General features: G+C 55.9%; 4 protein-coding genes across 4 annotated transcripts; 2 read left to right on the top strand and 2 right to left on the bottom strand.

The window, feature by feature from the left end:
* On the top strand, positions 1-5,702 carry EsH8_IX_000464 (trifunctional fatty acid synthase subunit FAS2; the record flags this gene model as incomplete). Its single annotated transcript, XM_083266800.1, has 3 exons — positions 1-526; positions 587-5,532; positions 5,592-5,702. 3 exons carry the CDS (start codon positions 1-3, stop codon positions 5,700-5,702), a joined length of 5,583 nt encoding a protein of 1,860 aa, XP_083130365.1.
* Positions 5,703-8,024: 2,322 nt separating this feature from the next.
* Positions 8,025-8,879, top strand: EsH8_IX_000463 (MARVEL domain-containing protein; the record flags this gene model as incomplete). The annotated part of the gene is made up of 3 exons (XM_083266799.1): positions 8,025-8,216; positions 8,369-8,628; positions 8,729-8,879. 3 exons carry the CDS (start codon positions 8,025-8,027, stop codon positions 8,877-8,879), a joined length of 603 nt encoding a protein of 200 aa, XP_083130364.1.
* Positions 8,880-9,924: 1,045 nt separating this feature from the next.
* EsH8_IX_000462 (uncharacterized protein) lies at positions 9,925-10,809 on the bottom strand (the record flags this gene model as incomplete). Its single annotated transcript, XM_083266798.1, has 1 exon — positions 9,925-10,809. The coding sequence occupies one exon, from the start codon at positions 10,807-10,809 to the stop codon at positions 9,925-9,927; it is 885 nt and encodes a 294-aa protein (XP_083130363.1).
* A 1,683-nt stretch (positions 10,810-12,492) lies between these two features.
* Positions 12,493-14,106, bottom strand: EsH8_IX_000461 (Alpha/Beta hydrolase protein; the record flags this gene model as incomplete). Its single annotated transcript, XM_083266797.1, has 2 exons — positions 12,493-13,782; positions 13,849-14,106. The coding sequence occupies 2 exons, from the start codon at positions 14,104-14,106 to the stop codon at positions 12,493-12,495; spliced, it is 1,548 nt and encodes a 515-aa protein (XP_083130362.1).
* Positions 14,107-14,314: the final 208 nt, after the last annotated feature.

Below are 14,314 nucleotides of genomic sequence, written 5' to 3'. Positions count from 1 at the left end.
ATGCGTCCCGAAGTCGAGCAAGAGCTTGCCCACACCCTCCTCGTGGAGCTCCTTGCCTACCAGTTCGCCTCTCCCGTGCGGTGGATTGAGACCCAAGATGTTTTCCTCGCCGAGAAGACCGCCGAGAGGGTGGTTGAAATCGGTCCCGCGGATACCCTCGGTGTGATGGCTAAGCGCACCCTCGCCTCCAAGTACGAAGCCTACGACGCCGCAAAGTCAGTCCAGCGTCAAATTCTGTGCTACAACAAGGACGCGAAAGAGATCTACTACGAGGCCGACCCCATTGAGGAGGAACCAGAGCCTGCTGCCGCTTCCAGTGCGCCAGCTGCTACTCCCTCTGCAGCTCCTGCGGCTGCTGGTGCGCCCGCTGCCGCGGCTCCTCCCCCGCCCAGCGCCGGCCCTGCTGCCCAGGTTGCCGATGCACCCGTCCAGGCCATCGACATTCTGCGAGCTCTTATTGCTCAGAAGCTCAAGAAGCCCTTGGCTGAGGTTCCCTTGAGCAAGGCCATCAAGGACCTTGTTGGTGGTAAGTAGCTGAAAATTTGCTCCCCTACACCGCAATTGCCCACTAACCCCTGAAATCCAGGCAAATCCACCCTCCAAAACGAAATTCTCGGTGACCTCGGAAAGGAATTTGGATCAACACCAGAGAAGCCCGAAGATGTTCCCCTTGACGAGCTTGGTTCCTCAATGCAGGCCACCTTCGACGGCCAGCTGGGCAAGCAATCCCAGGCTCTCATTGCGCGCCTGATATCCTCCAAGATGCCTGGTGGTTTCAACATCACCGCTGCGAGAAAATACCTCGAGACAAGATGGGGCTTGGGCTCTGGAAGACAAGATGGCACCTTGCTGCTGGCTCTCACCATGGAGCCTGCCGCTCGTCTGGGATCCGAGGCTGACGCCAAGGCTTTCCTGGACGATGTCACCCAGAAATATGCTACCAGCGCCGGAATCAGCCTGACCACGACACAGGCTGCTGGCCCCGCTGGTGGCTCCGGCGGCGGCATGATGATGGACCCTGCTGCCATTGATGCTCTGACCAAGGACCAGCGGGCTCTGTTCAAGCAACAGCTCGAGCTCCTCGCCAGATACCTCAAGCTGGACCTCCGCGCTGGAGACAAGGCTTACATCAACTCGCAGGAGTCTGAGAAGGTGCTTCAGGCCCAGCTCGATCTCTGGACCGCCGAGCATGGCGACTTCTATGCCGCTGGCATCCAACCTGTCTTCAGCTCCCTCAAGGCTCGTTCTTACGACTCTTCTTGGAACTGGGCTCGCCAGGATGCTCTCACCATGTACTACGATATCATCTTTGGCCGCCTCAAGGCTGTCGACCGTGAGATTGTCAGCCAGTGCCTCCGTATCATGAACCGCTCCAACCCCACCCTCGTCGAGTTCATGCAGTACCACATCGATAACTGCCCCGCGGAGCGTGGCGAGACCTACAAGCTCGCCAAGGAGCTTGGCGAGCAGCTCATTGAGAACTGCAAGGAGGTTCTCAGCGCCAACCCCGTCTACAAGGACGTCGCCGTCCCCACGGGTCCTCGCACCACTGTGGACCCCCGCGGCAGCCTGAACTACGAGGAGGTTCCCCGTGCCAGCTGCCGCAAGCTGGAGCACTACGTTCAGCAGATGGCTGAGGGTGGAAAGATCTCCGAGTACGGCAACCGCACCAAGGTCCAGAACGACCTTCGCCGCATCTACAAGCTCATCAAGGAGCAGCACAAGATGTCCAAGACCTCGCAGCTCGAGATCAAGAACTTGTATGGTGACGTGCTGCGCTCTCTCGCGATGAACGAGAACCAAATCATTCCGAATGACGACAGCCCCTCCAAGAAGGCCAAGCCTGCTACCGGTCCCAAGGGCAAGGTTGAGACCATCCCTTTCCTGCACCTCAAGCGCAAGAGCCTTCACGGCTGGGACTACAGCAAGAAGCTCACTGGCTACTACTTGCAGTCTCTGGAGGAGGCTGCCAAGGACGGTGTCAGCTTTGCCGGCAAGCACGCTCTCATGACGGGTGCCGGTGCCGGCTCCATCGGAGCTGAGGTCCTGCAGGGTCTCATCAGCGGAGGTGCCAAGGTTGTTGTCACCACCAGCAGATTCTCCCGCGAGGTCACCGAGTACTACCAGTCCATGTACACCCGCTTCGGCGCGCGTGGCTCTCAACTTGTCGTTGTGCCCTTCAACCAGGGTAGCAAGCAGGACTGCGAGGCTCTGATCGACTACATCTACGACCCCAAGAACGGTCTCGGCTGGGATCTGGACTTCATTGTGCCATTTGCTGCTATCCCCGAAAACGGTCGCCAGATTGACCAGATTGACTCTAGATCTGAGCTGGCTCACCGTATCATGTTGACCAACCTGCTTCGCATCCTTGGAAGCGTCAAGACCCAGAAGGCCGACCGGGGCTTCGAGACTCGTCCCGCTCAGGTCGTCCTGCCCCTCTCGCCCAACCACGGTACCTTCGGCAACGACGGTCTCTACTCCGAGTCCAAGCTCGCTTTGGAGACCTTGTTCAACAGATGGCACTCTGAGGACTGGGGTCACTACCTCACCATCTGCGGTGCTGTCATCGGTTGGACTCGTGGCACCGGTCTCATGAGCGGCAACAACATTGTCGCTGAGGGTGTCGAGGCCTTCGGCGTTCGCACCTTCTCCCAGCAGGAGATGGCTTTCAACCTTTTGGGTCTCATGTCTCCTGCTGTTGTCGACCTCTGCCAGAGCGAGCCTGTCTTTGCCGATCTCAACGGTGGTCTGCAGTTCATCCCTGACCTGAACCAGACCATGACTAAGCTCCGCAAGGACATCATGGAGACCAGCGAGGTCCGCCGTGCCGTCACCAAGGAGACCGCCATTGAGAACAAGGTTGTCAACGGTGCCAACTCCGAGGCTCTCTACAAGAAGGCGGTTGTTGAGCCCCGTGCCAACATCAAGTTTGACTTCCCTACTCTTCCCGACTGGGAAGAGGAGATTGCTCCCCTCAACGACCGTCTTAAGGGCATGGTTGACCTGGAGAAGGTTGTTGTCATTACTGGTTTCGCTGAAGTCGGACCTTGGGGTAACTCCCGCACCCGTTGGGAGATGGAGGCCCACGGCGAGTTCTCCCTTGAGGGCTGCGTCGAGATGGCCTGGATCATGGGTCTCATCAAGAACCACAACGGCCCCATTAAGGGCAAGCCTGCCCCCTACTCTGGCTGGGTTGATTCCAAGACTGGCGAGCCTGTCGACGACAAGGACATCAAGCAGAAGTATGAGAAGTTCATCCTTGAGCACTCCGGTATCCGTCTGATTGAGCCTGAGCTCTTCGGCGGTTACGACCCCGAGCAAAAGCAGCTTCTGCACGAGGTTGTCATTGAGGAGGACCTCGAGCCCTTCGAGGCATCCAAGGAGACTGCCCAGGAGTTCAAGCGCGAGCACGGCGACAAGGTCGAGATCTTCGAGATCCCCGAGTCTGGCGAGTACATTGTTCGCATGAAGAAGGGAGCCGCTCTCTTGATCCCCAAGGCGCTCCGCTTCGACAGACTTGTTGCCGGCCAGATTCCCACTGGCTGGGACGCCAAGAGATACGGTGTCCCTGAGGACATCGTGTCCCAGGTCGACCCCGTCACCCTCTTCGTCCTCGTTTCCGTCGCTGAGACTCTGCTGTCTGCCGGTATCACCGACCCCTACGAGTTCTATAAGTACGTTCACGTTTCCGAGGTCGGTAACTGTATCGGATCCGGTATGGGTGGTGCCGGCGCTCTCCGTGGTATGCACAGAGACCGCTACCTTGACAAGCCCGTTCAGAACGACATTCTCCAGGAGTCCTTCATCAACACCATGGCCGCTTGGGTTAACATGTTGTTGATCTCTTCTTCTGGTCCTATCAAGACCCCCGTCGGTGCTTGTGCCACTGCCGTTGAGTCCGTTGATATTGGTTACGAGACCATCATGGAGGGCAAGGCACGTGTCGTCTTCGTCGGTGGTTTCGATGACTTTGGTGAGGAAGGCTCTTACGAGTTCGCCAACATGAAGGCCACCAGCAACGCCGTTGACGAGATTGCCCACGGCCGTACCCCCGGCGAGATGTCGCGTCCCACCACCACGACCCGTAACGGATTCATGGAGTCGCAGGGTTCCGGTGTCCAGCTGCTCATGACTGCCAAGCTCGCCCTTGACATGGGCATGCCCATCCACGGTATCCTGGCTTTGACCACGACTGCCACTGACAAGATTGGCCGATCCGTCCCTGCCCCTGGTCAGGGTGTCCTGACAACTGCCCGTGAGCATGCCGGCAAGTTCCCTTCGCCCCTGCTCGACATGAACTACCGCCGTCGCCAGATCGAGCTTCGCAAGAAGCAGATCAAGCAGTGGCAGGAGTCTGAGCTCGAGTACCTCTACGACGAGGTCGAGGCCATCAAGGCTCAGGGCCAGGAGATCAACGAGAAGGAGTACGCCCACGACCGTGCCGAGCACATCAAGAAGGAGGCTGAGCGTCAAGAGAAGGAGGTCCTCCGCAGCCTCGGCAACAACTTCTGGAAGAACAACCCCGAGATTGCTCCCCTCCGCGGTGCCCTCGCTACCTGGGGCCTCACCATCGACGACCTCGCTGTCGCTTCCTTCCACGGAACATCAACCAAGGCCAACGACAAGAACGAGTCTTCCGTTATCTGCCAACAGCTTCGCCACCTTGGCCGCAAGAAGGGCAACGCTGTCATGGGTATCTTCCAGAAGTACCTCACTGGTCACCCCAAGGGTGCTGCCGGTGCCTGGATGATGAACGGCTGCTTGCAGGTTCTCAACACCGGCTTGGTGCCCGGCAACCGCAACGCTGACAACGTCGACCCCATCATGGAGCAGTACGACATGATTGTCTACCCTAGCCGCAGCATCCAGACCGACGGTATCAAGGCCTTCTCCGTCACCTCTTTCGGCTTCGGTCAGAAGGGTGCCCAGGCTATCGGTGTCCACCCCAAGTACCTCTTCGCCACGCTCGATGAGAAGACCTACGAGGAGTACTCCACCAAGGTCCAAGCCCGCCAGAAGAAGGCCTACCGCTTCTTCCACAACGGCCTGGTCAACAACACGCTCTTCGTTGCCAAGTCCAAGGCGCCCTACACCGACGAGCAGCTTAGCAAGGTTCTCCTGAACCCCGATGCTCGCGTGACCGAGGACAAGAAGACCTCGACCATCTCTTACCCCTCCAACTTCATGAAGGCGTCCGAGAAGACCGTCTCCTCTACAGCGGCACAGGCCACCCAGGACATGATGGAGGCTTTGGCCAAGAAGGTGGTGAACAAGAACAGCAACGTCGGCGTTGACGTTGAGGACATCTCTGCCATCAATATTGACAACGAGACGTTCATCGAGCGCAACTTCACCGCCGGTGAGATTCAGTACTGCCGTTCGGCAGCCAGCCCCCAGAGCTCGTTTGCCGGCCGGTGGAGCGCAAAGGAGGCCGTGTTCAAGTCGCTTGGTGTGTCAAGCAAGGGTGCCGGTGCGCCGTTGAAGGACATTGAGATTGCCAAGGACGAGTCGGGTGCCCCGTTGGTCAAGGTGAGCCAGATTCCCCATACCTAAACCTCACTCACGCCATTTCGCTAACATGGACATAGCTTCACGGTGATGCCGCCGCCGCCGCCAAGAAGGTTGGCCTCCAGGATATCAGCGTCTCCATCTCACACTCGGACTCGCAGGCGATTGCTGTCGCTGTCGCAAACTTTTAAAAAGCGTTAGACTGTACAATGCATTTCTAGTTCATGGGATATAGGCAGGCATGGGATCTCGCTTATTCGCTTGGGTCGTGTTTTGAAATCATACAAGCCTGGGAGTATAGATCGCGAGGACACTTTGGGAGGAGTGTTCTCGAATGATCTGTCATCGTCGAATGAATTGACGAGTAATGCACAGGGAGGGAACGGCGCAACAATGATAGAAAGCTAGTTCCTCAATGCCACAATAGAATCTGTATCAAACAATGTCCAATTTGGTCCGCGGGTGATTAGCAGTAATAGCCTTGGGAGACACATGAATGACTGCTGAGATTAGTGTCGTCGCAAGGACATTTTCAAGTCCAAAGGTATTTGAGTGCAAGACAACGTCATAACTCAACGCGATGACTAATAACGGACGGCGTGCAGCTGATTCACAGCCAGCTGAGGATTTTCAACTTGGGGCTTATCCACGTAATCTTACTTCATCGGTCTATTTTCGTATCTCTTACCTACCCAATTCGGGTGACGAGCATCGATCGGAGTGCCGGGCAAGGCAATATGAGCCCTTCATTGTGGCAAGTAGGGAATCATTGATGGCATCGCAGATTTCGTGCAGTTGAAGTGGCCATGGGTAAATAATTGGTAGTTGTTCAGGAGAGGCTCACGGGATCCCGGCATGTTTCGGCGTTAGGACGTTGGGGCGAAGACGTCACTCGAGAGCTTGGCGGGAGCTCGAGGGTTGGCTGCGTCGTCACGGGAGGGGTCTTAGTGTGAGGGGGAGAGTGCTTTGACTCTTTTTTCCCCCTTTTTCCTCCCCTTCCAGATGTGCATGCTGCCAGCGAAGAATGGATGGATAATCTTCCTTCCTTGCAGGTTCGGGGGGTGTAAGTGCGTTTGGCTAGTCGCTAGGATTCGCAAAGTTTCGTTTCTCACACTGACGTGTATCCGTACAGCGACAGCGTGTCTGTGTCTCCTTGTTTCCGGTTGTTTCCTGTCGCAAAAAAAAGCTCAGCCCCATCTCTCGGGCGTTCGTCTGATGGACGGGCGGATGGGTTCAGGTCATTTTTGACACACTGACAGGCCCTTGACAGGGAAAAATCCAAACATGGAACGGCGTGCGGGCCGCAGGAAGGAAAGGATGGGAAGAAGGGAGGGGAACGGGGGAGAAAGAAAGAGAGAAGGAGAGATAGGACGGGAATGCTCTCCAATACCAACCAAAAAGATGTCTTTCTTTTTTTGGTTCTTGCATTGAGACCCGCGACGAGGCCGACCCCCAACTCATTGCATCTGAAACTCGTTAAAATTCGAGTTGCACTTTGGGCTCGCCGCCTCCGAGAAAGAGTTCCTACCGCATAGTATAGGACCCCACTTGGCTCGCGCAGAAGGCCGGCAGTCGGCTGCTGCTGCAACCCTCCCGTTCGCTGATCGACAGTGAGCATGCAAGGGGTACTCGGTAAGCGTGGGCTTTGCCTGGGCTGCCAGGGATTCTGTGCACTGCCGTGATGACCTAGGGGGGGTTGGTGAGTTCACAATTCAGGAACCAGAATGCGTCCAGCTAATCAGGGGTGCTCATTCGGGAAGGACCCCCTGTTGGCTGGGGGTGATTGCGATTTATGCATCGATGCATCCCTTTATTTTAAGCGCGTTTGTGGCTGCCCCCCCCATTTCCCCCGTCGATCAACCGCCATTTATGGACCGAGCGGCGTTGGGAGCGATCAGACCACCATGGGTGGTGGTGGTTCAGCCCTTTTATTTGGGCTTCAAGGAGCTTTGCTGCACACCAAGGGGAGAGCGCCTGTGTGTGAGCCTGTGTTCTGTGGCGCAGGCCCTGGGTGTTTGGATCTTTTCATTTCTTGGGCTGGGGCCGTTGTTATGCGAGGCCACGGACTGGGCATGTTTGAAGGGGGAGGGCCTGTAGCTGGCCCCAAGACAAGACGGGGTAAGATAGGGTATAAGGAAACGGACGTCCCCTCGACTGCGCCGACGGGTGGTTTTTTGGTTTTTCGTTTTTGGTTTCCATGAGTGAGGTTTTGTTGTTTTACCTATTCGACATCTAAACCCGACGTTCGTTCATGTCCCGCTTGTTTTAGTCTACCGTGGGAAAACGAAGAAAAAAGGACAACTGCCGGAAAAGCCACCGTTGGTGAATAATACCTAGTCCCCGGATCTGGAGTGAAGCTATCCGAGCATCGACCCCGAATCGCGCGTTGTTAATAGAAGGCGTCACATCGACGACAAGGAATCGCCAAACAAGCACCGACTCGTCTTGATTGGGAGAAGGAGGGAGAAAAGACACCAAGGAGGGAACATCACAAACCATCAACAGCAACAAAAATGACACGCACCAACAACATCAGAGGCCTCATGGGCAAGGGAGCCCCGCCGACGCCGACCTTCTTCTCCATCGTCCGCGTCGCCGTCCTGGTCCTCTCGCTCGCAGTCCTCGCCGCCTGCGCGTACAACCTCTCGCTGCTCGGCGCGTACTCCAGCAGCTACACCGGCCCGCCGGGCTTCATGCTCTTTGTCGTATGTGTCTCCTCAGCTTCCATTTCTCACTTCCCCCGGAGTATCGCCTATCCAATCCCACGGGAGAGGGGGCAAACCCTTGATGGTGCTTCATGAAGCTGGCAGGCGAAGAAGGGAGTTGAAAAGACGTGAGCTTGGCTGACATGAACAAGGCGCTCTTCACCATCGTCGTGCTGGGCGGTGCCATGGCGGCGGAGCGCTTCGCGCCGCACCTCTACTTCCGCATCGCCATCCTCATTGGCTACGGGACAAACTGCCTGTTCTGGCTGTCCGGGTGGGCGTGGTCCGCGAGCATCGCGGCCCTGTTCCTGGGCAACACGTGCATACAGAGCACTTGCTTCGGTCCCACGACCGAGGAGAAGCGGTACGGTGGGAGCATGGCCGCTGCTGCGGCGGTTGGTGCCGTGAACTGGTAGGTCTTTTCCCACCCTTTCTATCACGCATTTTTCGAACTAGGAAGGCACATGAGGGTTGAAGCTATCGAGGGAAATCATGCTGACTTTTGACGCCAGGGTGCTGATGATTGCCGTCCTCTTCTACTTCATCAAGGGATGCCTTGAGGACCCTGACTGCTACGGCGTCTCCACAGGACATGGGTCCGAGCTGAGCGGCCTCAAGACCGAGAGCAAGTCGCGTTCGCAGCCCTCTGTGGCTGAGGCGTAAGCTCAGCTGAGAAGAGCGGGAAGGATGCCGCCGCCTTGGCCCATACGGAAGTTCTTGGGAGGAAAACAAGAGATAATGTGTATGAGAGCTGGCCGCGGAGAGTGCGTCTAATGACTGGAAATGCGAGATGGGATTCGGAAACGGGTAATGACCGGAGTTGGAATTTAAGAAGGCCCGCAACAAGTGGGTGAACTCTGGGCTGGAGAAAGGTCGGGCTCGTTCGCCGTAGCGATGGGGAAGACTGTGGTCTTTTTTGGTGCTTGCTTGTGTTTTTTTTACGAGAGATACCACTGGCTCTTATTAGTAGCTAATCAAATTTGTAGAGTTTGATCAAACTTTGCGTCCCCGCGTTCACGGCTTGCGTTCACAGCTGGAGTCTGCCATAGTGACTTGGACATGGCTCGTGATGAGAGTTTCGTGACTGCGGTTATTCCAGTGAGGATGCATGGCCCCTGGAGTCTACCCTTCAGTGCATGTCACGCTTGAATGGAGTAGTTCCACAGTTTTCAAGATTCAGAACATGGACTAAGATGGTTACCCATCTGCCGCCCACACTCTGTGTCCATACCGGGCTCTTCTCATTGTCTCCGGACAAGAAACGGTAAACAACATTCTCATTCTGACTAACAACCCCATGACGGTCAGAGGAGTAACGCTTGCCCACCATCAAAGGTGAAACAAAGAAATGGTATTTTTGCTGTCATCATTTTCACGTTGGAATTGCCATAGTGGCCAAGTGTTGATACTTGTGAACCCATGTTATTAATGAGCAGATGATTCTTCGTGACCTAGTTGTCAACTCTCGATTCTCCCTTGACCAGATAGATACATATACAAAACATCGACAACCTCTCCTTCCAATGATACCTCCCTCCAAAAGCAAACAAGCAAAAGTCGGAAAATAAGGAAAAAAGAAAACGGGGGCAAATCATAAGGACCGCTCCAGCAAAAGGACACAACCACCACGCTTTTCCCGGCCCGGTCATATAATAAAAGAAAAAATTCCAACGAAACCAGATATATCCCATCGCTTCTTCCCGGCCGGCTACTTCTTCCCCCGCGGCTCGTCCTGGCTGTAGTCCATCGCGTCGGTGCGGTTGTCCGCCACCAGGCCCTCCCGCACGCCCTCGTCCAGGTCCTCCCACGCGCTCAGTCTCGCGCCCGAGGCGACGGCCCGCGCCTTCCAGTAGGCCGTCTCGGCCCTGGCGCGGGCGAGCTCCTCGGACCGCCACACGATGGCCCTCTCCTTGCGCATGCGGCTCCGCTCGGCCGCTCGGCTGTTGCGCCGCTTCAGGTCGTCTCGCTTCTCGCCCGCCAGCCGGTTGTTGTGCGCCACCGTAGCCTCCTTTTGGGGCCCGTCGGGCATGCCACTGACGTCTATGTAGCGCCCCAGGATCCTCTTGGGCGGCAGCGGCGCGAGCCTGACCTCGCACGGCGCCCGCCTGATCTTGTAGACTGCGGGGTCGCGCGGCGGGGAAGATTTCTTGACCCGCGGTGACGGCGGCGGGAGGAGGCTGGGCTGCGTGGAGGTGAAGATTGCGTCGATCTGGGCTTGGCGCCTGTAGCGTTCCTCCGGGACGGTAGACGGGGGGATCGCAAGGGTGGCGGAGAGTTTGGATGAGAAGCCGCCTGGGATGGCGCGAGGGTCGAAGATGGAAGGCTGGCGGTAAGAGGCGGGGGGAGGGGGGGATTCCGGAGTTGTTGAGCGGGGAGGCGGGTAGAAAGGTGCCAGAAAGTTCTCGGGGTCGTATGTCTCCGATCGGTTGTAAGTCACTGGTTGGTCAAGCTGGGAGTTGTCCATATCTTGGGGTGAAAAGTAGTACTGCTCTGGTATGTAGCCCGCCCTGTATTGGTTGAAGTCGTCTTCGAAGATGTAAGGGTACCGCTGTTCTTGGAGGTGAGCGATGTCGCGCGAATAGGGACCAGACATCTTGGAGCTGAATATCACGCTTGAAAGGCGACGATGGGGATAAGGAGTCGAGAAAGACGCCCTGGAAGCTGATAGTCCGGTGCTAAGATGCGTTGATGGCTAATGAGGGCAGTGATGACGCGTTGTCAAAGGCTGGCAGAGGCGGTGACTGATTTGTATCTCTGTGTGGTCGACTTGGGTTTCCTGGGTGAGTGAGATGGCGAACAAAAAGGGGGTTCTGAAAGGGGCCAGGCATATCCTTATATAAGGATGGGTGAGGGTGTGCTGAATCACAGATCTGCTTTCAGATGGCAGCCAGCGAGGCAAGGGAATAAGACGAATGTTCACGCGGCAGTGGGAAAATTTCCTCTGAACGTTTTTCGGTCTTGTGAATGTTAACACGTGAGTGGGAGACTTGAGACGGATAAGCAGCTGTTCACTGTGGCGTCGACAAGGGACGAGAAAACAATGCGCGCCGGTGAGTTCCATGATAGCCTCAGCACGTGGCTGGTGCCTTTGTGACAAGTCGCCATGTGACTGCTTCAAGTTTGGATTAATGGGTTGGAACTTGAGGAAACAAACTGTGTTCGTTCCTTGACACAAACCCTTGGAGCTGTTTGGAACCCTGCTATCACAAACCGCAGGGACGGAATCCTTGTGAAAGGCATATGATGCCCTCATGCTGGACACGTATTGGCAATAGAAATTCTCTCAAATGTTGGATTTTGAATATTTGCATTGCACTCGCGATGGTTACTCTGAATCACACATCCTATGATTGAGGCCAAGGAATGTCAATCTGCAATTCGACTTGATGTTTCTACGTTGGGGGCTAGCCTCGTGGCCAAGTTGACTCCGGGGCCGCGGCATTTGTGACCAATATTATCGAGTTAAGGCTCGAATCCTCTCGCCTGAGTGGATTTTCAGGAATGGCTGAGCAATTGAATTCAAGCGTGGTGCGATTATTGATTTAACGTAGGTTGTTGAACAAGTGGTTTATTTTTATTTTTACAAAACAACAAAAAAACAGCAACTACGACGTACCTCGATGTGACCCGTCTGACCAATCCATCAAACCGAAACTGTGTGCAAAACTGTTTATATGAATGAATAAACATCGGGTAGAGATCTATCAACTTGTGTTCATCTTCGTGCACTGTGGTATTGTTGCGAGACCAGCTTCCAAAATTTCCAGGCTGCCCAAAAACGTCCGGCATGCTCTCATTTCTTATATTGAGCCTACATCCAGTCACTGATTTATGAATCGTACGTCATCGAGACGTTTTTTCTCATTTATATATGTGTCTTGTGGCGCTTGGCCTGGTTTGACGTTGCGCAAAGTTCCGGCAGCAGCCGGATTCAAGGTTGCGGTGCGGGGCCGGTCCGGCTGACCAAGACCGTAGCCACCGATGTCGTCACGGAACAGCCTGCCGATCTGCAGGTGGAAAACAGCAATCGTTTGAATGAATGGGGAGATGTGCCCTTAACTATTCAGAATCTTAAATTTTCATCTATGTGAGCCGGTTGAACAGACTCTAATGGACCAAGCCAAACGCTCCCACTGGATATTCCCATCGGCCTTGTAGGCTCGAACCGTAGTCATGCAATGCACCCCAGAAAAACGCCACCAAAAAATGTCCCTTTGGTTGGAGGCGCTGTGTAGCCCACCAACCCTCTTCAACACCGAACCCAGGCCCTATAACTCTATAGCTTGCTCTTTTGCGTCTCTTCCATCTCTTTGCGTATATACTCGTTGAACTCTTCAGCGTTGTCGAGATAGAGGTGGTGTCCTGCTTTTCGCACGACAATTACCTTGGCAGACCCATTCTCACCCCTCTTCTCCTCATCCGTTCCGTGAAGCAGAGCCTGAAGCTTGGCCTGCTTCAACTTCTCCTGCGCGGCGTAGCCGCCGGCGACGTCCATCCAGTCGTTCTCGCCGTACATCATGACGATGGGGAGACCCGTCTCTTTGATCTTTTCACCTTCCTTCTCAATGGTCTGTCGGCCAACACCATCTATTCTGTTGACCATGGGGCTGCGTGCGAAGGCGCCGGGCGCGAGGATGTAAGGGAGCGCATACTCGCCGCTGCCCTTTTGGCGGAAGATGGAGAAGGCGTAGTCGTGCAGGGCGCTCGACTCGGCTTGGGGAAGGTGGTTGAAGCGGCGTGAAGTCCAGCCGGAGACAAATCGCGGGCCGAGGGGCCCCGTGAAGCGGACGATGCTGAAGGGGGAGACGTTGGCGTCCCAGAGCCAGACGAGCCAGCCCGGCAGTGGGCGCTTCGGCGCGTTCGTGGAGTTTTTCGTGGACGACTTTTTGGCCCGGGAGGTCATTGAGTTTTGGTCGTCAGCCGTGACGGCGTTTTGGTCTTGCGTGAACTCGTTCTGGAAGGTTGATTCTTCAGGCTCTGGCATGGCTGCATTGACAGCGTAGGGGTCCTCGGGGATGCCGACCGGAGAGGCGAGGATGAGTTTCTTGAGGTGGCCGGGGTATTTCAGCGCGTACGCGATGGAGAGGTATCCGCCGAGGGAGTGTCCGATAAGCGTAAACTTGTCAATGTTGCGCTTCTTCCGCCACTCCTCGAGGGCATCGATAAACCAGGCCTCGGCCTCGGCTGTCTTGCCCTGTTGGTCCTTGGCGGTGACCCTGAAAGGCGGCCTTGCGGAGTTGCCCATGCCAAGCATATCGAGGGCATACAGCTTCCAGCCCTTTTCCCGCGAGAGCGGCTCAAAGTTCTTGTAAAAGAAGCCAAGGCCAGCACCGTAGCCGTGTAGGATGACGAGGTTATTGTCAACCTCCTCACCAGTGCGCTCGATAGAGTACTCGTTCAGGGCGCGGTCCCTCCCCGAAAGCTGTACCATCTGTGACCTCCATACTCGCGTGCCAAAGGGATCTGGCTTGCCGGAATCGGTGGAGGCGTTTTCGCGGGCTTCTTTGAGGTAGGGGATGTGGGCGAGGACGTTTCGTTCGGCCATCTGGGGGGTAACGCTGGCCCACTGCAAACGCTGTCGTTAGCGAGTTGAACGAGAACGACACCGAGAAGGCTTTCCGAGGGATCTTACCCATTGATAGACGGCATCCTTATATCCCAGGGGGAAATATGTCCCGGGGGGACGGTTTAGCGCATTGGGTGCGGACGGAGGGGCGGCGGCGGCGGCCATTGTCTGGTGGGATCGGCGGGGGACGGATTCTTCAGAGGAGGCCCGGATGCTAGGAGATGGTGACTTGACGCTCGCAGAGGACGAGGAGATCAATGAGGAAGCAAGCTTGAGCCGTGAGCCGTTCACTACAGCAGAGGAAGTTTGTTGCTGTAGTATCATGCCGGATGATGGGTGGCGACGGGGCCGACTATATATGGGGGGTTCACAAAGGAGAGTAGCGTAAATGGTATCAGTGTGGCTGACGGCAACGGAGGGTGCGTGTCGGGGCGCTCTGAAACTTGCGACGACTCATCAGTCAGCAGAGCAGACCGGGGTGCAGAGGAATGGATCAATCAGATCAGATTCGCAATCCTTTCAGAAGTCGGCA

The sequence above is a fragment of the Colletotrichum jinshuiense genome, chromosome 9, assembly GCF_051148585.1.
Source record: "Colletotrichum jinshuiense chromosome 9, complete sequence".
NCBI lineage: Eukaryota > Fungi > Ascomycota > Sordariomycetes > Glomerellales > Glomerellaceae > Colletotrichum > Colletotrichum jinshuiense.
Note: the sequence above shows the minus strand (reverse complement) of the source record. Positions and strands in the feature narration are given on the sequence as shown.